At 42.4% G+C, this 22,994-nt stretch overlaps 1 protein-coding gene and 2 pseudogenes across 1 annotated transcript; 2 read left to right on the top strand and 1 right to left on the bottom strand.

Annotated features, from left to right (window-relative positions):
* Nucleotides 1-240: 240 nt before the first annotated feature.
* LOC136479527 (uncharacterized) lies at nt 241-5,269 on the top strand. The gene is made up of 8 exons (XM_066477368.1): nt 241-267; nt 481-817; nt 892-963; nt 1,084-1,111; nt 1,201-1,697; nt 1,837-1,909; nt 4,881-5,020; nt 5,119-5,269. Exons 1-5 carry the CDS (start codon nt 241-243, stop codon nt 1,262-1,264), a joined length of 528 nt encoding a protein of 175 aa, XP_066333465.1. The 3' UTR covers nt 1,265-1,697; nt 1,837-1,909; nt 4,881-5,020; nt 5,119-5,269.
* Nucleotides 5,270-15,651: 10,382 nt separating this feature from the next.
* Nucleotides 15,652-17,445, bottom strand: LOC136483202 (uncharacterized; annotated as a pseudogene).
* Nucleotides 17,446-21,272: 3,827 nt separating this feature from the next.
* On the top strand, nt 21,273-21,817 carry LOC136479525 (uncharacterized; annotated as a pseudogene).
* Nucleotides 21,818-22,994: the final 1,177 nt, after the last annotated feature.

Here is a 22,994-nt window from a genome sequence, read left to right as displayed (position 1 = left end):
TAAACTTCATTCATCTTAATTGAAAAGGCAGAGCTCCTACCATTGTTTTTAAAAAAAGAACTACACGAGTAGAAGCTTTATCATGCAACGGTTTCAGTTCTAGCGTGCCAAATGCTAGAATCAGAACTCATGTTGTTATGGCAACAGAACCCTTCTTTTTAGAAAGCGAGCACGAGATGAAAAAGAACTTGATGCTTGGTGAACTAATTACATGTAGTGTAGTGTGTAGTCGAGAGCCCAATGGCGAAGCGAGGATTTTACAGCATAGTATTCCACGTACAAAAATTATCAATGCAAATATCTCTACTATAACGCACCAATCAAAATTATACTAGATCTCTCTAGAAAAATATCCCCCGCTGAGTCTCCAACCATTGTGTACCTAGAAAAATACATATAAAAATTTATCTCTATTAAAATAAAGAGCTAATAAAATACCCAAACCAAATCCTATGGCCGACGGGAAAAGTTTGATGCCAGGCTTCAAATGCACCCCTCCGCCCCACGCACGCGCGGCTTCAAACGCGCCCCACGCGCGCACCGTCGCGGCATCGCCAGCAGCGATCAAAGGCTGCGAGCGGGCACGGAATAAAAAAAGGAAACACACCATCAGGCTCCGAGCAACCGGTGATCCCGCCGCCGCCGCTGTGGACCTGGCCGCCTCCTCCCTCCGCGCACGCCGCGGCTGCCCAGGCCGACCGTGGGCGCGAGCGCCGACGTGGTCGCGTGCTCAGCCGCGGGTTCGAGAGCCGCCCTAGCTCCGATGTGTGCTCGGCGGCGGCGGACGAGCAGCCAGGACCACGATTCTTCAGTGCAGGTACCCCCATCTCTCTCTCCCTCTCTAATTTCCTCTGTTTTTCCTGATTTGGTCAGGAAGTTCTCTAACTTCAGGATTCTTCAGTGTGCCCCCACGATTTGGTCCTAATTTCTTGGTTGTAGGAGCAGTCGCACCTGTTACAGGAGGTTCATCCTTTTCTTGTATGATTTGTTCTTGCATTTTTTTTGGGTCCATTATTTAGTCTTCAATCTTGAAGTATGGTGTCGATTCTTTTGTTGGTACTAGCAGCTGCTTTTCTTTTGCAGGCTTTGGTCCAGTAAACATGCAAGACAGGTATGATCAAAGTTAGAGCCTGATTTCAGTCTTTTTCCGATAACAGCTAGAAGCTGACACACAGAAATTTTCTGTCTTTTTCCGATAAGGATCCTAACTGGCATCCTTTCAAGACTCAGCTACAGAGGTATATGTATGTGCCCAATGGAATGAATACACATCTTCTATCTCCCTTCAACTTTTGTGGCAACACTTATCAAGGTCAATATTCCGTCCTACTACTGTCATCTGATTCAATTGTAGCTTAATTTATTAAAACAGGTTAGACTTGATCAAATCAAGTGCGTTACTTCCGCGTATTCATTTGAAGGTCGGATTGCACTATGGATTGTAGTCATAATAAACTATACTTCCGCATATTAGTGTTGATAGGTTGTTGGTTGTGTTTTTTTAATTTCAGAAATCAGTATCATAGTATCATGTTATGCTTAACTGTCTGATCATGTTATGCTCTTACTGTTTGAGTTGTGATCCCTCCTCGACCCGCCACGCGTCCTTCGCCTCCTGGGCCGCCGGCTCGCCTCCGTCGACGAGCTAGCGCTGCCCTCACCCGCTGGGCGGAGCTTGATTCATGGCCTGATGCTAGGTGAAGTTTCTGTTCTGCAATTTTCAGTTTACCAGCAGCAGTTTACTGGGTGTCTTATTGGTGTGTTATTGGGTTTATTATTGATTGCTCTCAGACATATTTTAATCCTTGTTTAATCGCTAGCTAGCTGTTGTAACAGGTCATGTGGTTTCATGGAGTTTGGGTAGCTGAGCGTGGAGGCAATCCTTGTGCAATTCATTCTCATGATGCAGGTGTAGCATGTATTCACATTTGTCAAATGTCACTACAGCTTGCAATAGTGGATTAACTTTCCAGACTAATTAAAGATTAGATCCTTTCTTGTGTGACATATTAAGTATCTCAAGTTATTTATATTAATTAAATGCTATGCTTCCGGTACCTTCTTGTATGCCAGCGCATACAAGGCTTTTGCTCTTTGCATGGTTGCATAGGTTTCAGTTTGAAATTTGTTTATTAAATTCTTGGATAGAGAGGTCTGGTTATTGCTTGCTTATTAAATTTGTTTATTAAATTTTGAGGCATGAGATACAATTCATGTATGTGTTCCAATGTTATTGCTTGCTTATTAGAAAAAAAAAATTATGACACAATGAGTTGAGGTTCAGACGTTCAGTGCTTCCTCTGATATTAATTAATTTCTTGGATATCAGCACCATGAGCTCTTAGTGCAATAGTTATAGTTACAAGAGCCAAAATCATGTTTCACAGTTGAAATGGTATCTCCGTAAAGAACTTTGTCAGATTTTTTTTAGCATGATGAGTAATATTACATGTCTATCAATAGAAACTGAAACTCTGTTGCATCGATAATTAAGTCTTGCACAAAAAGACTTTTCTTCAGGCTTACCACATCATGCGACATTTCTGGCAACAATATAATTGATTATTTCGCTCTCATTCTTTCATTCTTTGATTCAATCTCCTGCAATACAAGCTACATTTGTCAGTTACAAATAGTTGATTTATTTAAAAGCAGGGATGCATTGTTTTGCTGATCATTACCATCCTCTGTCCAGTAATGTTGCTTGATTCTTTAGCCCGAAACAAAGAATCATATCAAACATCTGAGCATCCAACCAAGCTCTCCATTTGTGTTTGCAAAGGTCGTTCTTTAATATAGTTTTTGCGAGGTTGAGCAATATTTATGTTAATGGTGCAGGTTATTCCCCATTTTATAAGGTGCACTAATTTATTTGAAAATATAAGGTTACACTGCTTTCATGTCATTTTTTTGTTGTACTTGACATTCTTTTCAGATAACAATGAAAATAAAATTTGGATCCAGTGGAAAAGCTATTTTTAACTATAGGATAGATATATGGTTGTCCGGACAACTAGACATTTTTAAGTCAATGATTATAGAAGAGGTAATGCTAGCTTCGTTACAAGACATGCTTGTAGTACCACATGATAATTTAAGTGTAGAAAGGCGGCTTAACATGGACATATAGAATAATGCTGCTGGACAATCATGGTTACCCTCATCTATATTGTATATTGAACATTAGCTTTGTTTCTTCATCCCTATTAATCAAATACTACAATTAAAGTGTGCAAAAAAAATATGGTTAAATCATTTGCGTGATTGCGAAAATACTATCTTTTGCCTTTTACCGCGGTGTTAGCACGGGCATACTACTAGTGTAATATATTGGACCATAAATTCATAACATAATGACCATAACAAGAATACAATGCAAAAAAAAAAACTTGATCGCAGTGATTTACACTAGATTTCATTAATGAAGATATCAATTTGTTTTAAATTAAAGAAAACAAAATTCGAACCTATAAGCCTAGAGTCTAGACTGGAGAATGGACATTGGAGAGGGAGACGCCGAGTTAAGCAGAGCTAGGAGGGGAGGGGGTGAGCCATCCGCTCCACCGCTGGACGTTGGTTGCCAACTACAGGAGCGAGAGGGAGTGAGGCCGAGGAGGGGTGCTTGCTGCTTCTGACTTCCGAGTTAGAAGTTAATAAAGAAACCTAAAAATCCAATTTTCCCGTTTAATTAAATGGAGCAAATTGGAATCACATAGTGTAACAGTTAAGGAAGGTCACCTTTTCCTTGGGGTTCAGAGTGCCTCTCCATGGCAGTCGGACACCTCTGGGCTTTGCGTGACGGAGGCCTGCCCTGCTCTGACTCGGGGCTTTCGGCTGCCTTCTGCTCACCCACAAGGCCTCAACACAAAATGACTGGGTGGGCCGTGGCCCGTGGCCCGTGACAGTTCAGTTTTTCTTTTTTTTCTGCTTAAATTAGTCATTAGCCATCAAAATAGGTGAGGCTAATAGCAGAACTAACTCTTGGCCATCAATATTTTAGCTAAAGGGGGCTAGTTTGTACTAACTCGCTAGCTAGCGTTGCTTGCACTCGAGACCGGCGGTGCATGCGTGCCGATCAATGAAATTGAAACAAATATACTATAAAAACAAAACCTGAAGGCGGAACTGACGGTCACATGCACTGTTTGTCTTGACCGACGAACATGGTGACTGCTGATGCATGTACAGACACACCTATTACTAGTACTATTCACCGTGACCCGCTGTCCTGCTGTAACTGTAAGACCCAGTTTAGTTTCTCACCCTAAAATTTACTCCCTATCACATTGAATGTTTGAATATATGTATAAAGTATTAAATATAGAGCCTGTTCGCTGGTTGGTTTCTGGGCTGATAAGCCCGGTTGGTGCTGGTTTTTCGTGAGAGGAAAACACTGTTGGCTTGCTAATAAGCCTTGACTGAAACCAACAAGCGAACAGACTAATAGACTAAAAAAGTAACTAATTGCACAGATTACGACTAATTTGCGGGACGAATTTTTTAAGTCTTAATTAATCCATGATTTGACAATGTGGTGCTACAGTAACATGTGCTAATGATAGATTAATTAGACTTAATAAATTCGTCTCGCAAATTAGTTGCCATCGGTGTAATTAGTTATTATTTTAGTCTATATTTAATACTTTATTAATTAGACTTAATAAATTCGTTTCGCAAATTAGTCATAATGTAGTGCTACAGTACACATGCTAATGCCGCCATGTTGGTTTCACCTCATCAACTAAATTTATCAGTCATAGTACAATATTTTTTTTTCAATCATAAATCAGTCTGGGCCGATTTATCAGCGGCAGAAAACATCCTCCCGCTTTGTAAACTGCAGCTGTTTTTTCACATGTTCCCTCTCCATGATGACCCAGGACAACACGGCCGGACACATGAATACATGACATGACGATGATGAGTAAAAGTGTACCAGAGCCGTATGCACGTACCGACGAGGCGACGATATGATGCGTACGGGTACAGCTTTACCGTGTTGGTACAAAAATAAGCCCATGTACTACATGCACGAACTGATCTTGGATAAGTTTTAGATTTCTTGTAAACCTGCCCACTTGAGTTTAACTTCTTAACTTGGCATGAGTGTTCTTTCAGTGGTACGCGACGTCCCCGTCAACAGCGAGACGCCTATGGTAACTTCGTCAATCTTAAAATCTGCTGGCTCAATCCTTCGAATGTGCTTATAAGGAAAGGGTTTACGTATATATATTCATAAATGTGAGTGTACGTACGTGCTATGGGTCTACATTGTAATGTGTAATTTTTTTTTTTTAAAAGGCGGCCTACATGTTGTCATGTTATCCATTCACATATCTTGTCATGCGTGCAGCTCCAATAAAGTTGACGGCCGCGACCATGGGTTCCATAGATTTTGTGGATAATTATCTAGAAGAAAATTAGGATAACACCGAAGATCAATCAAAAAATTGAGAAGGATTAGAAAACGGATGGGTGATTATTTAGAAAGTAAAGTATATTTTTCAACCTAAAACTTACAATGTAGTTTGGTTTTTCAACCTTATTAAACTATGAAACCAAGACTGTCGAGACTGGGACAAATTTGGTCCCCACTTTGGCTTCAAAGTGGTTTTCTATTTTTTTCATCCGCTTCTTAATGATATATTTAGATATTACTTGTTTTAAATAAAAAACGAGCGCGACTATATGAACAATAAAGCAATAAGAAAAGAAATAAACTAAATCCAAAAAAACACACACACACACAGACATCATAAACAAGTAGTGAACATATTTTCAAAAAAAATGGTACTAGTTTCATATTTTCCTGACTGAAAATAAATTGTTTATGAAGTTTCGTGTAGTAAATAAAGTTTTTTTATTATTTCAATAGAATAGAAAACCACCATTGAAATCAACATAAGGAGCCAACTACTTGTCCGGTTTTGACAATTTGAGGGTGTTCGTTACCCGCTTTCATACACTACTGGAAATTTGAATACTTCTGTGGGTGTTACATTTTTCTATGTGTGTTTCTCTGTACACACAGAAAAATTCGTAATTTTTCTGTGCGTTTCAAAAATCCCGACAGAAATATTCGAAAACCCACAGGAAAATTGCTTGATTTTTCTGTGCGTGTAAATACACACAGAAAAATTTATATTATTCTGTCGGTCTTTTCAAAACTTACAGAAAAACTATGTACACGCACAAAAAAACTATATACACGAAAAAAAACCCTAAACCTATCTCCAGACGCGGCCGCCCATCCTTATCCCAAACGCGCCGCCCGCACCCGCTCGCACTCCCGTCGCTCTAGGTCTCGCATCGGCCACCCCCTCGTCTCTTCCACCGTCGCGGCGGCCATCCCCCTCCTCTCTTCCACCTTCGCGGCGGCCACCTCCTCCTCCACCGGTGAGGTCACCACCCCCTCCTCCACTACAACTCCTCCCCTCCCTTCCCTCAGAAGACGGCGGTGGCTGCCCGTGCAAGGCCGGATGGCGGCGCCTCCGTCCCCAGATCTGCCTCCCTCTCCTCTCTTCCAACGTCGCGGCGGCCACCGCCGCCCCCAGATCTTGCGCGGGAGATCTTGTCGTCCTCGGGCCTGGGCTAGGGTTACCGCCCCCATTTTGCGCCTCTCCTTCCTCCTCTGGTTTGGTGCGCTCTCTCCTCTTCCTTCCCATCGAGCTCGCTTGACCTATACGGTCAACCTCCACCGGCGGATTCAGGTTGGTCCTCTAGTGCTCCGACAGTATATCTCACATGCCCCCATCTCCTGCCCCTCTCTGTGCGGTGATTTATGTTGAATCGTTTGTGGATTTTGTTTGTCGTCCACTGATATTAGGGTTCATGTTCTTAGATACTTAGATTTGAGCGACATTTTTGTTGATCTATATGTTTACATTTGCTTTCGTCTTGTTCCGCCCTCAGATCTGTGTGATGTGCACCTCTTATTTGTTGTACACATGTGTTGTAGCCTAGATTTTGCACATGATGATGCCTAGTCCGATTTACAAACTGAGCAAAGTGCCTTGGTCGATGATGTTTACTTAACCCTAGGCGCTGGAGGAGCGCCCTATGGTGTGGCAGCCGTGTCTTGCTTAAGTCCATAGCTTTGATTCTAGTGAGGGTTCTTTGTGCTGAAGCATCTAGAATTTATGACACTGATGTTCAATCTCTTAATATGACTGTGATGTTCAAACTCTTGATATTTATTTGGCCAATGATGCAACATGAAAAATAAACTCTGAGGTGGCTGCAATTTGTTTTTTGTGCATTCTGTATGATTCTCATGACTGTCAGCAAACCATGGGACATGATCTTAGTTTTCTTCTATCTGTTTTTTTTGCCTTGGCAGCCACCTATGATTGAGTATATGGAAATTGTACCAACATATCGTTAAGCTGAGGCCTCACTTACTTTGCCAATGATGATATCATATTAAGCATGCCAAGAACTGATGACCTTGAGCTTGTGTTGAGGTACTGGAACTTTGTTTCTTACTCTGTTTGTTTCTTATGCTCCAAGCTCAAGGTCAACCGAGGAGCAACTGATATCTAAGACCAATGTTCCAACCTTGAGCTTGTGTTGAGGTACTGGAACTTTGAGTAATGCATACCTTACTGATTTTGAATTGGACTGACATTGTTCCAACCTTTTTAGAGTCTGAGATTGGCACTTTATTTCTCAACTTTTGATGACCCCAACTGTAAAATCAGTAGTAAGAACCGACTGCTTGCACTTGATAAATATGAGCTTATTTTATTGTCATATAACAATCTGATTTGAATATGTATGATTCACTTGCAAGGTGGTTAGCAATGTCAAATGGCCTGTTTAGAAACTTATTTTATTCACTTGCAAGAGTATGTTAGATTGACAATACTACTATGCTTATGTGTCCACATGCCTATCCTGCTGAAATCGCTAATTGGCGTAGCACCTCAAAGTGTGATTCTCTCAACATTTGACTTCAATAGGATGCTCTCTCAACTTTAGACAGCTGCTGCTAAGTCATTTGTCAGTTTGATTCAGTGTTCCCAAAATCTTTGCTGGTTGTCAATCTTTGGTTGCTGTGTAGCTGAGTTTTCAGCAAGTTTTTTATTTGTACTTTGTTCAATTGCTTCCATGTTGTTATGACAATTTCCTAATTGTTCCTAGGGTCGACACTTCACTAGTTGAGGTGTGTGACCTTGACAATTAGAAGAACCACGAACTGTTAGATGTATACCTGTCTCTATCTCTGTTTTCCAAATGAATGTGTCATGTCCTTTGCGGTATCAAGGGGAAGGTAGTCCATAGCAGTTTTAGAGAAAAAAACATGAAGAAAAAATAGTAGTCAAAACAAAGATGTCATAGGTCAGCCTTGCTGCACACCTCTACCAGATCTTCTAGCCGGCGACTCTAGGTATTCCTTTGTTATTTATTGCTCAAGTTGTGTCCCTTGCGCGTTTCACTCCTTAAATTTCCTTATTACGCTTTTCTGACTCAAACCTCGCCTTTCTTGCAGGTGTAGCTCCGGCGTCCTATCCAGCATCATACTCTTAGGGATACACTACATTAGGCTCAGCTTCGATCGGTATTGACTTAGGTTTTTCTTCGCCTTCCTAGATTTTATGAGTTACCTAGTCCTAACCTAGAGAACTTAGTCCTAACACTTGCTTCTTTGTCGCTGCAGGAGTGTCGCCGACCATGCCTACCACTGCCACCTTTCCGTCGCCGCACTCACAGCTGCAGCAGTAGGAGCAGCTACCGCCGCCACTGAAAGGTCCTTGTTGGTTTTGGTAATTGAGTGACAACCTAGGTGGACTAATTGTGTTTATGTGAGATACACAGGTGATTAGTCCACAGGTACATGTGTGTGAGCAACATATGCCATGAAGGTGAAAATGGCTTGGAGATGTTGCAAAGCTCACACATGTGATGATGAAGGAGCTTAAATGCACATGAGACATGACATTGAGTCATGTGATCAAGGTGGAGAAGATCAAGACAAGACTTGGCTTGATGGACCGGTTGCAAGCGTGAAGGGCAAGTCGAAGGCTTTGGAGTGATGAACCGCGTGGCGGTGAAGCTTGAGCAAGACTTGGCGCCGATGGACGATGGCAACGGTGAAGAGCAAGTGAAGTCAAGATCGATGAACCAATATGATCACGTGATGATATGAAGTGGATCATATCATTGTTGATCGTGTTGGTGCATGTGTTGCATCGACATTGAAGGAGATGGAATGGAATGCGCAAGGCAAAGGTATAACCTAGGGCATTTCATTTCACCGGTCATAGGTGTGTAGAGAAGTTTATGACCGGGTTTAGGATAGATGGCCGTACTATCAAGAGGGGCAAACTTGTTTGCATATCGGTCATCTAGTGCCACTCGAGTGATCTAACTTTGCATTGTCGCTAGGATCGAGTGGCGTGGCAAGTTGAGTGGCTAACATCCTTTGGGAAATGATTGTGAAAATGCTAACACACATACACATGATGGTGTACACTTGGTGGTGTTGGCACATTTACAAAGGAGGTGGTGTTTGCAGGGGTGAGATGGGTTTTGGGTCCCTCTCTCCCTCCCGCCGAGCTTGCGAGGCGGGATTCGGCGCTTTCGAGAAAATGAAATGCCTATTTTCTATTATGCCGGATGCAAACTCTTGGTGGTTAGCACATTGGACCAAGGGTGAAGAAGATAGAGAAGAAAGGAATTCGGTCTCACTGTTTAACAGTGACCGGACGCTGAGTCCGAAACGACCGGACGCTGAGGTGGTGCGTCCGGTCAGGCTGTCGGTCGGCACAGTGCTTAGGGTTAAGCACCGGACGCTGGGCTGTGTCCGGTCGAGTTGACCGGACGCGTCCGGTCATGCTCGGGAGCTTACTGGAAACGACCGGACGCTGAGGGTCCAGCGTCCGGTCAGTTGAAGTGCTGCGTCCGGTCGGCAGATGACCGTTGGGATCGGAAGATGACCGTTGAACGCAGGGGACACGTGGCGAGTATCGCGTGACCGGACGCTGAGGTCCAGCGTCCGGTCGATCGGACCGGAGCGTCCGGTCGTCCCGACCGTTGCCCAGTGAAGAGGTAACGGCTAGTTTAGCCCTTGGGGCTATAAATAGAAGTGGCCCTCGGCCATGGCTGGAGCTGAGCACCTTGGGGGACTTTGTGTCCATGCTTGAGAGTGCTTGGGAGCCCTCCATCACACATATACTTGATAGTGATCATCCGATTGTGTGAGTGAGCGATTCTAGTGCGATTGCATCGTGAGGTTGCATCAAGTGGCACTAGGTGATCGAGTTGCAAGCCGGTGGTGCTTGTTACTCTTGGAGGTTGCCACCTCCTAGACGGCTTGGTGGTGGTCTCCGTCGAAGCGCGCAAGAAGCTTGTGCGGCGCTCCGGAGAAGTGCTTGTGAGGGGCATTGTGCTCGCCCCGCGGGAGTCGCGAAGAGCAACTTTAGTAAAGCGTGTCATTGAGCTACCCTCACTCAAGGGGTAGGTTCTTGCGGCGCCCGACGTGCGGGCTTAGCGGGTGATGCTAATTAGCCGCCGAACCACCAAGTGAGCGGTCGACACAACGGGGACTAGCGTGTTGGCAAACACGTGAACCTCGGGAGAAAAATCATCGTGTCAACCTTATTCTTCCCGTTGGTTTGCATCCCCATTACACAAGCTTGCAATTACTTTTATACATATTAAGCTGGTGTAGTTGCTCTTGTAATTAGATAGCTTGTGTAGCTTGCTAATTACCTTCTTGCTTGTGTAGCATAGAAGTAGCTCCCTTGCGTGGCTAATTTGGTTTTAGTAACCTTGTTAGTCACATTGCTTAGTTTGTGTAGCTAAGTATTTGCGCTCTCTAATTAGGCATTGGTTGCCTTGTTATTGAGCATTGCTAGTGAGCATCGTTAGCTTTGTGCTTTTGCTTACTAGCATGTGTAGGAGCTCCCTTGTCGCTTAAAGTACTAGTGGCATAGGTTTGTGTGACCTTGCTCCTAGAATTGTTTAGGAGAGCTCTAGCTAGCCCGGCACCTTTGTTGCATAATTGTTATCTTTGCAAGGTGCTAGTGAACATATATAGTGGGGTATAGTCTTGGCTAGACCGATAGTTTTAATTCCGCATTTGTATTGGTTAGCCGACGCGATTAAGTTTTAGAAAAGACTATTCATCCCCCCTCTAGTCGCCATCTCGACCCTTCAGCCACAGTAGTGAAGCTCATCATGGTGTCCTAATCATCCTCTCGTGATGGTTTAGAACTTTGATGTCGGTCATTTGAAGTTTGCTTGTCGCCCAGCCACATCGGGCGTGATACTTGTTTTGGTACTCTTGATACTTGATCGGTTGTCTGGTCACCCATCAAGGTCCCTTCGAGTAATGTATTTGTGTATTATTTGAATGAAATCTTGTTGTCATGCACATAAATTACTGTATGGAAAATATATATTTTAATATGCTGTTGCTACTGTTTTAAAATAATTTTTTTGTGCGTTTAACTCTTTTTCTGTGAGGCTAGCTACACAGAAATATTCTTTTTTAATCTGGGCAAAATGAATTTTTATGTGAGTTCACCTAGACCGACAGAAAAATGTTTTTTTCTGTGCGTTTATTTCTTTTTTCTGTGTGGATTAACACACAACAAAATTAGTTTTAATCTGGGCGAAAACCATTTTTCTGTGCGTGTGAGACCCACAGAAAAATTATTTCTGACGGTGAACCCACAGAAAAATTTGTGGGTATTTTTCTGAGGGTATACCGTATTTTTCTGACGGTATTCGCATTTTCTGTGTGTTTTCGCACACACAGAAAAAAGCGAGATTCCAGTAGTGATAGTTTAAGGTTAAAAATCTGACTACTGTATAAGTTTCAGAGAGAAAAATGTACTTTACCTTAATTAGATGCTCTAAAGTTCGTGACAGATATATATTTCAATTCATCTACACAGATCTGTCGTAACCCGTGAAAAAACCGAAGACGGTACATTTCCTAGCTAGTCCTAGCAGTATCCAATGCTGAAGTTTTTTTTTGTTTGTTTTCTGAAAAAAGGTTAAGCACACTATACCATTGGCTTCTTTTATGGATCAATGTTAATTGTTAATATATAATGGACCGACTACATCGGAATAAGAGTATTCTCGTTGTCCGAGAGAAGAAAATAGGAGTGTTTTCTCGTTGCTTGCTAGCTAGAGGAGTATGATACAAGCTACTCTACACTAGCCTCCACATGAAACAAAACGGCGCGGATACCTGTAGTAAGGGACAAGGAACATCGAATAAAGAAACAAAACGGAATGCGTACGTGATGCATCCACCGCAGCTAATTAAAAAACGTTGCAAGATGCAAAATAAAAAAATCAAATAAATATCCAAGAGAACAAATCCTACCTAAATTAGTGCAAGATATATATCAAACTATATATAGGGACTTGTCCCTCCTATTCCTTAAAAGAAGAAGAAGATGACAACATTTAAAAAAAATAGTAAATTTCTCCACCATCCATCATGCATGTGTCCCCTTTAAATGTCTTTTATTGATTATTCAATAAATAATGGTTTTTAAAAAGTGCAAACTATGGCATGTTTAGTTCATGTCTAAAATTGTCACGTCACACATTAGTCATGTTTAGTTCACTACTATAGCTACGACACCTCTCACTTTTGATTCTTAGCATCCTGTCCCACATGTTATGTTTATTTGTTTTTGTCCAACTTTGCCATAAGTATGTACAGCCATAGTTTGTCTAAGGTTAGGTGTGGAAAGGTTAGTTACTAATAATCAAACATGCCCTAAGAACTCTCTCCTTCCTGAACAAAAAGTTAATACAAGATTATCCGTAGAGTTTCGCTCAAGATGTCACTCGAAGCAAAAATAAAATCAATCATCGATTTTAAGTAACCTTGGGTTTGCGAGGACACGCCTAGGTTAATCCACCTAAACCAAGTGTCATCTTTTGACCAACTTAGCTTAAGTAAACCAACCATGGTAGTCCTTAGAGATGCGCTTCACACACTCCACTAGTGTGTCCATAGGATCGGGTTGTTTAAAATACACATATGACCTCCATAACTAAAGGTTTTATCTTAACACGAGATTGCACAAAAAGCAATGAGGAAGGATAAATGAATGAACTTATCTAGCTAGTGTTTCAAGTAGGTCTTAATATCTCCTCGCTCCCATTCAGCTAAGCCATCTCCCTCTCTTTCTCTAAGTTGTTCACTCGAGTCGCTCTCCTAGCTCATTAGGGGCGCTCACCTTGTCCACTCGATGTGCTACTGTACCTACCGTACTTGAATTTTGCTCAAGTGGCCACCATGCATGGTATCCATCAGACCATGTGTTGAGCCTTGCACGGTCAGCACCCATAGAGGCCCACCCCTTGCGTTGGCCATCAAGCTTGAGAGCGCTAGGTGAGGAGGGGCAGATGGCCAACGCGGAGGGACGAATGGCCGACACGGAGGGGTGAAGGGCACATGGAGAGACGGGTGCCGGGTGCGGAAGGGTGGAGGACTGGATGTCGGGTGCAGAGGGGAACCATTGGGAGGAAGAACAGGAGTGCTCAAGGGAGAGAAGAGAGGATGAAGAAAGAGAAAAAAAAAAGTAAAAATAGATGTTGACATGTGTGTCCCATGATAGGTGTTTTATCCCATCTTTTGGAGTCCCCAAACCAAATACAAAACAGTGATGGTCCTGTCCCACACAACCAAACATGAGATGAAATCAACTCATCCCTAAAAACTGGAACGGGGGCATCCCATCCCGCTATGCCCTCAAACTAAACACATGCATAGTAAACCTCACAGTATTCATTTCGATCTGGAGTGTGCGGGCACAAGGCCGGTCTTGCATGCATTACTGCATTCTTGCTGCTGCAAGGAGACAGAGATCAAAACGTGCAAGGGAACAAATTGAAGAAATTCAAATCTGCCGACAACTTGTGAGTAAGCCAAGCTATAGATCTGCTACCTTTTGTCTTTGAAAGACACCATGACAATGCAGTGCGTAAACCGGTAAGCTGTCAATTTTTAGGTGCTTACCTTCCCATGTTGCATGCCTTTCTCTACTTTATCCGTTCTCTTTTGTTCCTCAGTTTCTTCAAAAGGTTTTGTGTTCCCATTTTAATTACAAGGACTTGCAACCCTATCTGGTGTGACTGGTTTATCCATCGATAATGACACCAGCAATGCATGCATCACCATGCATTGAAGAAGTTGATGGGTGCATTCTGAAAACCTAATAAAAAGATCGAGGTGAGGCGTGTCTTCCTCTTATGGGTTGCATGTAATGCAAGTGAAGCTTTTGTGTTACTTTTATATATGTTTATTATATTATATACACGCACATAGATGTAATGGCCCAGCTAGATACACAGTGTGGAATCTCATGATGAGTGTTCCTTTATTTTTATCTCGTGCAACTGCGGCGGTTGTGTGCGTAGCTTGAAAGGCAGTGCTCAGATTGCTGGGATGATGCGTTTCTTGATTGTTGTCCAGCACTCAAAATCTTAACTTGGATTTTGGTCAGAATTTCACCTGATTCGCTTGTGATCGGAGGAACGTACTTCTGAGCTTCATTGTTGCAATGATGATGCCACAAAGTGTGCTGCAATGATGCCTGACATATAGAATGGTCGTTCGCGAAATTTATATGGGAGTTGATATCTTTTCGTCCATGATGTCTTCTTAAACAAGTTGCGTAAAAAGACATGTTGATTTGAGACATGGAGACTTGTCATTCATTTTGCACGACTCGCGGAATATATAAACTATGATATGTTTGGTCTCTGGGATGAGGTAGCCTATCTTTACCTTATTTCTTATACTTTTTGTTTGATTTAGGGAATGGAATGAGTTGATGCCTCACAAGCTAATACTAATTAATATTAGTACGAGAAATGAAGTCATTTTACTAAATATGAAGGACGAACTCATGATATATCACCTCATCTAGAATGGATCGGTTCCACCAACAAACACTATATAAATTACTAGTTTTTTTAACGTGATATCAAATCCACAGTAGGAAGTGAGCCTAGCTCAACTGGTTGGGTGAGAGGTGTGGCAATACACCCAACCACCCAGGTTCAAGTCTGTCTAGGACTGAATTTGGGTGCCTATTTCTCTTCTTAATGAAAAACCACCTAGTTCCTCCTAGGTTGGATCTCATTTTTTATATCAAACCCACAGTGTAATGCGAGACTATATGGGGTTATACAATGGGCATATTTGGACGAGTTAGGACTAATTGTTAGCTAGTTAAAACTTGCTTTGGTGTGTTTAAATACATACATGGGCTAATTGATGATACGATTATTAGTAAAAGTTTCTTTTGCCCTTGGTATGCACGCTTGAGGTCCGGAAAGGGTAGGTGGGTGGGGACAATTTAGTCTTTTTTCCGATCTATTAGCTCCTTTCAACTAGCTAATACACTAACAACAACTAGTTGCTATGTGGAGCAGTGGCAGATCTAGAAAAAAATATTTAGGAGGGACTGGGCCAAAAAGAGCTAGACCAACTTCACTCAATTATATCCCATACAAAGCAAAGATATAGCAGTTTTAAATCTTTTACATGATAACTATGATAAACAATCGAAAGTGTATCATAAAACGCATAAGAAGAAGTAAAAGATACAATTTTTAGAACTAACCAACAAAAGATCGATAGATGATGACGCATTCACGCTGTTGTATTCTTCATGAATCATTAGAAGCAATCTATACAAGAAAAAAATAAATTAGTGACACAAATTTTAAGTATTTAACTTCAAAGTTTTGAAGGTAGAAGAGAACATATATCATACCACTAGATTGTTCCGAGGCACTAACATATGCCGGGTTTTCATGTCTTCAAATCGTTTTATGATTTTGTCATTCTTGATGCTTCTAGATATCTTCTTCCCAGTGTAACATATCATTAAGTCATTGAGCTATTCATCACCCATTTTGTTACGCAAATCTGTCTTTACAATAGACATAGCAGAAAATATCCTCTCAACTGAAGCTGTTGCCATTGGAAGAATTAATGTTAATTCAATGAGCCGATACACCAATCCATAAGATGTGTTCATTTTAGGCCCCGTTTGGTACCGCTCCGCAGTGCTTCGGCTCCCGCACTGTTCATGCACTGTAGCGTGTCAGAAGAAGCAAGAAATTCGATCTTCACCGGCTCCATGAACAGTACCAACGCTACAGTGAGAGGGAAAAGGTGGGAAGAGAAAAACAGCTCCGATGCTACAGTGCTGCTACAGTGTTCGTTGCAGGGATGTCAGCCGGAGCCGGAGCTGCCGGGAGCGGTACCAAACGGGGCCTTAGTCTTGACCATAATTTCAGCAACCTTTCCAAGCTCTGTACATCAAGAAAGTCTTGAGTTCTTCTAGCACGACTGACAAATCCTCTCAGTTGACCAGGCAAAAGAAGAAGGTCACCGACGTCAAAATCCACAGCATAAATTTCAGCAAGTCTCACAAGCTTATCCACATCAAAATTAGAGAAGGAGTTCCTTGGGTTAAGACAAGCCATGCATACTAATAATTCTGAACTAACTTCACCAAATCGATGATTCATCTCAGACAAAATGGAATCTATGGCAGCAAGGAAAACCTCAACATAGTAGAAATGCATGTTTGTTACCTTTTGCTTTCTACGTGTAGATGTCCCTCTAGCATTTATTTCCTTGTCCATATTTGGCACTTCAATCTTATTCTTATCATAGAATGTTTTCACTCTTTTGAATAAAGGATCCTATCCATTGTCCCTCATATCCTACAACTGCTCTTTGACATCTATGATCAATTGCATTGCCTCAACAATGTCTTGATTCTTCCTTTGCAAAGCACGTGATAGACTGTTTGTGATGCTCAATAATTTTATCATTAAATGCATTATGAACACAAAATCAAACATCTCCATTTTACCAATTAAACCAAATGCTCCACCATTATTTCCTGGTTTAACAGAGTCTTTCTTTACTATCTCAAGAATGTCTATGACAGCTTCCCACATCACCAAAATACGAAGTAAAGTTTTAAGATGTGAATCCCATCTAGTATCTCTAGGCCTTGCTAGGCTACATTCCTGGTTCAAACCTTTTCCAGTGATAATCTCCCCACTCTCCAACTTTTCTAACAACACATCATGATGCTTTGCAAGCAAGGCATCCTTTCTCATACATGATGCGCCGATAGTGTTGACTATTAGAGGAACATAGTTAAAGAAATCTGCAATGGCTGGAGTAGAAGTTGCAACAGTAACAAACACTAATTACAATAGATGGGCAAAACAATGCACATAGAATGCATAAAGATTTTCATCTCGAATCAATTTTTGCACACCATTAAATTCACCTCTCATATTGGAAGCTCCATCATAACCTTGCCCACGAAGCCTAGAGATTGGTAGCTTATGACTGTTAAGCATTTTGACCAGAGCTTCTTTCAATGTAGCAGCTGTACAACTCTCAACATGCTGAAGTCCAAGGAGCCTCTCCATCACCTTTCCTTCATCATTCACAAACCTGCGAACCATATTTTATTTCATGTTAGTACAAGTGTACAAGTAAAAGTCGAGGTAAAAAAAATAGAGTTGTCATCTACTAACCTCAAAATTATAGTCATATGTTCTTTTATTGATACATCTCGGGACTCATCAATCAATACAGAGAATTTTTTATCTCCAATCTCATCCATAATCACTGGCATGACTTCTTGTGCACAAGCTTTTGTAAGGTCCTTCTGTATATGATGAGATATCATTGTGCAATTTTTTGCACCTTTATCGTATGCATCCTTAACAATCTCAACTTTATCTTTGTACCAATCAACCATCTCTCTATATGTACCCTTGTTGTTGGAAGTAGAGGACTCATCGTGTCCACGAAAAGCATCACCTTGCATTATGAGAAATCTTGCTACATCTAAAGAAAAGTTTAAGCGAATCTCATATCTTTTCTCTTCCTCCTTGCTAATTACATCAATTCTTCTAGCCACATTTGTTCTTTGGTTCATAAAGTCATCACACTTTTGCCTAGCATTATTGTGAGTCTTGCAAGTACTGTGCTGATTAAGATTGTCCTTAGCTTTTTTTCCAGTTAGTATAACCATCCTTTGCAAACACAGAACTACCAAATTTTCCAGGCTTCCCCGGATCAAAGAAAAGATAACAATATAAGCAATAAGCTGCATCCTTCGACTCACTATACTCTAGCCAATCAAACTCGTCAAACCAAGTTTGATGAAATGATCTCCATTGACCATTTTTCCATTTACGAGCAAAGGTAAGATTACGAGGTTGGGTCGGACATTTCAAAGCATATGCCCTTCTAACTTGGTCTCTAATTTCTGGTGGATATTCTTCAATTGGTATGCGATTTCTAGTTGCTATGTGGATTGTGGAGTAATAATCACCTCACCTATTAACCTCCCATTTGGATAAAATAAAGCTAACTTTGAACTAGCTAACAATTATCACTTGTGTTGAAATAGGTCCTATATATCTGTCAAATTTCCGTACAAATGCAGGACAACAAAATCATTTAGGTACTTTACCATGTGTCCTGCAAATCCAACTTTTTAAGGTGAGTCGCTTTTGGCAATGACTAATGACCCGGTGTCAAAAAATTCAAGGGGTTGTTTGATGCTTGATGGATACCGTTCCTCGTTGGGATGGGCAACCGAGCGAACGAATGACTTCAAGTGACAAAAGCTAAGCAGCAGCCCCACCACACCACACGAGGCTCGCAACTGCACCATTGCTAGATTTTGAGCTAGATTTTGAGACGCCTCAGCTGTCAGCTCCCTCCAGGCCTCCACCATCAACAAACCACCCGGCCGGGGGGTTGCAAACTGCAACGCCAACGTGCCAAGCGTGGGCCGTACGGCGCCATTGCTAGGACATCTGTTTGGCCGCATAGAAGAATAATGTGGTATAGCGATAGCGTCAGCATTTTGCCAGTGGCCAACTATGGCCTTGTCTAGTTCCTCTTCTAAAGTTTACTCTCTATTCAATCGAATGTTTGACACATACATGAAGTATTAAATATAGACTAAAAAAATAATTAATTACACAGCTTGCGACCAATTTGCGAGACGAATCTTTTAAGCCTAATTAGTTCATGATTTGATAATGTGGTGCTACAGTAACACATGCGCTGATGATGGTTAATTATGCTTAATAAATTCGTCTCGTGAATTACTGACGGATTCTATAAATTTTTTTTATTAGTATCCGAACACTCCATACGATATCTCCATGTGACACCCGATGTGACACCCTAAAACTTTACACCCTGTATTAAAACAAGCCCACTGTCAGAAAAAAAGGGTGACGACTTGATCAGTGTCTTCGTGCAGTTGGTCTAGTATCCAGCTCATCTATGATCTTTTTGCCCCCTTTGATATTGTTCAACAAGAAGACATGAATAGCTTTTTTCTGGCATGATTTAGGTATACGTGTGTATACAAAAATTGTACGAGTAGATTTTATTATAGAGAGAATATTTTTTTTAAAGAGCAACAAAAAAAGACACAAATAAAATGCTTCTAACTATGATTCAAGAAACAAGTTTAATTACTTTAGAATGCAAAATCTAGCAATATCAGGAGGTGTTTGGTTGCCCGCCATGGCTAACCACCACCAACTTTAGGCTGCCATACCTTTTGATGTAGCTGCTTGGCTCGTTAATAACCAAAGGCTTGCCACAGCCTTTTGAACTGGTGGAAGCAGAAAATCACGCCACAAGCGACGCCACAGATGTTGAAAGTGATGTTGAAAGTTTATACCTATATATTTGGCAAAGTTTTTAAATAGGTTAGCCATTCTAAAATGACAATAAGGTGTGACTCGAAAGACTTTTTTGTTGCAAATCATTGGTCCAGAGGCTAAAACAACCATTTGTGCCTCTAGAGCTGTTCCACGCCAAAGACATGTGCTCTCATAGCCATTTTTATTCCTTAAGATGCCACAGTATCAAGTGCAACAACACAATAAACTCCATTGCTTTTTATAAAGAATGATCCTTTCCATGTAATCATAGGTATTTTTTCCCTATTCTTAACAATGATGTTGTATGTCCCACCCCCCTACCTCTGGAAACGAGTTCTAATCTAGAATAATCAAATATTGTAGTTTCTTTTTTTTTATCCCCAAGTCGCCAAATTATATCTAGTACATTTATCTAGCACAACTTTCAAAGAAGCAATTTATTGTAGATATACAATTTATCTAGTACATTTACTATAGAAATACAATTATCTTGTACAACATTTTTCTAATAAAAAGTAGCTAAAAAGAGAGTACTCCATGCACATCTCGTTTTTCAAGAAGTCTAACAAGATTTAAAAAAATAATACTCCACCCATCTAAAAAGGATGCAATTCTCATTTTTCGAGTAGTAAGAAAATTTTAAGTTTGACTAGATCTAAAAAAGTATTAATATTTATGATACCGAGTAAGTATCATTAGATTAATCATAAAGTAGTGGAATATATTTCCATAGGAGTAAATTATACGGCCGGTCCTTAAAGTATTGGGCGGGTTTTATATGGGTCCCTAAACTATGAAATCACACGTTTGGCTCTCTAATGTATTTAAGTGATCTCGTCTAGGTCCAAAATAGACATGAGAAGGATTAAAACCTGACGTGGTCGTGATTTAAGCATGATCCCGCAGGCTACCGCCGCATGGATGGTGCCCCAGCCTGGCCCTGCCCGGCGCAGCTGGTTCCTGGCAGCGGCCTCCTTTTCCTCGAGCGCGCTCTGTGCTCCTCCTCTTGATGCCTCTGCTCCGCACTAGGGAACCCCTGAGCCAGCGTCCCATGGTGCCCTGCGTCCACTTCACCACTTGTTGCGGTTGGCGTCACCACGGCGCTGCTCATCTCGCGCGGTGCGTCGCGGGGGCGGAGCATGGCCTCGGCGCTCCGGCATAGGTGGCGTAGGCGCTCAACGGCGGGGATGGACGCCAATAGGTGGTGGGGAGGCCTCGCCGTGCTCCTGCGAACACACAGGGCCCAACAGAGGCGGCAGAGGTGGTTGAACGAGGGAGATCGTGAGCTGAAGTTGGGCTTGGCAATGGCGGCAGCGGTGAACTTTGGCGATGGAGAGAGGAAGGAAGCATAGGAAGGGACGGGGTGTATGCAGCGTGCTACTGCAAAGCTTAGGCGCCTTTTATAAATGGAGAGAGGAGAGGAGTAGCTCGCGGTTGTGAGCTCGTGCACAGGCCGGGCACCGTGGGACAACGCCGCCAGCCGAGGCAAGTGTGGACGCTGCCACGCTGGGCACCGTGGGACGTCGAGGCAGCAGACCGCAACAACGCCGGCAGCCATGACCGCGGCCGACGGGGAGGCCTGCGCGGTGGTCGCGACGGCCGCCGACATCATCTGCTCTTTTAGTTGCACGGACCTCGCCGACTAGACTCCGCCATGGCGCAAGCATGAGCCCGCCTGTGACGGCGGCAGTAGCAGGGTGCGGCGGAGGGGACGACGCGCAGGACCTGGCCTGGCCGGCGGTGGCGCACGGGAAGCGCTCGCAGTCCCGGCGCGAGTCCCCGTCGGCCTCAAGCTCCGCCGTCTCCGCGGACGCGAAGAAAGGAGGAGAAGAAGACGAGGCGCGGCATCCACGGCAGCCCCGCGTCACCCCTTGACTACAGCGGTGGGTCCGGGTCCGGCGCGTCCACTAGCGGCGGTGAGGACAGCGCCTTCTGCTCCCAGGCAGAGCCACAAGTGTTCCCGTCGGCCGTCGCGGCGTTCCAGCTCGCCGCGCTCGCGCCCCCACCAAGGGTTTTTGTGCCTAAACCATGTCCACGTGGACAACCACGTAAGCTTCTAATCCTCCTTGTGTCTATTTTGGACCTGGATGAGATCACTTAACGACATTAGGAAGTCAAACGTGCGATTTGATAGTTTGGGGACCCAAATGAAATCGGTACGATACTTTAAGGATCGGCTGTGCAATTTACTCTTTTCATAGTATACCAAAAATAATTTTCCATAAAATTAGCCAAATTTAATAAAGGATGTCTCAACCTAAACATAGAATTATGGTTTTTAGTATAGAAGTAATATCAACATTTACATCTCTAAATATATCTACCTTAAAAATTTATTTCACTATTAATATCCTATTTTATATTTGTCGGTTGAAAGTACCAGATTCCTCACAAACCAAGATGTGTACCAGTAGCACTCTGCGTTATAAACTATACGTTGTTTTGACTTTTCTAGGTATAAAGATTTTGCTACATGCTTAAACATACGATGTCTTAAAAAATCATGTAATATATTTAGATATATAATAAAAATTGCGTATCTAAAAATGCTTAAATAAGCTATAAATGCAACGGAGGAAGTATTATTTTTTGGCAGCGGAAGTTGTGATTTGGATTTCATTGGGTCCGTATAAAATGTCTGTGTACAAGCTCCTCGGTACGGCATACGAATGCAACACGAAACCTGCGCGGCGTTACTCGCAGGTCCCAAAGCGCTGGGATGGGCGGGCCCCACGTATCGGAAGAAAAAAAAGGGAACAAATAAACAAATCTGAGCCCCGTACCCGCACCGAGGCTCGTCTCCGTCCTTCCAACAAAAACAATGGTCCCGCTGGTCTGAACTTTGGCTGAAACTGGCTGAAAAACACTGTTCCGGCTGAATTGTTGTGAGAGAAAAACACTGTTCCGGCTGAAAAAACAAGCCGAATAAACCAAATTTAAGACAAGTGAACAGGGCCAATGCCACAACCTCCACCTTCACCCTGCAACAGTGCCAACCCAGTGAGCCAATAGTATTTTTTTTAAAAAAAAATCACCATCAGTCAGTCAGCACCAGCTTCGACACCGGCACCAGCACCAGCACCGACCAACGAACAGGCCCGTTAATAAATCCGTCCCAGGAAAAATTAAACGAGAAACTTGAACCCCATCCATCCGTCGTTTTCAACCACCGTTGAATCCAAATCTAACACAGCGGCTCCTGATAACAGTGCTCCATCTGGTCAAACCCGGAAAAGTATTAGCAGCACTCCAAGTTAGGCCGGATTTAGTTCCTAAAA

This window comes from Miscanthus floridulus, chromosome 9 (assembly GCF_019320115.1).
Source record: "Miscanthus floridulus cultivar M001 chromosome 9, ASM1932011v1, whole genome shotgun sequence".
NCBI classification, from domain to species: Eukaryota; Viridiplantae; Streptophyta; class Magnoliopsida; order Poales; family Poaceae; genus Miscanthus; species Miscanthus floridulus.
Note: the sequence above shows the minus strand (reverse complement) of the source record. Positions and strands in the feature narration are given on the sequence as shown.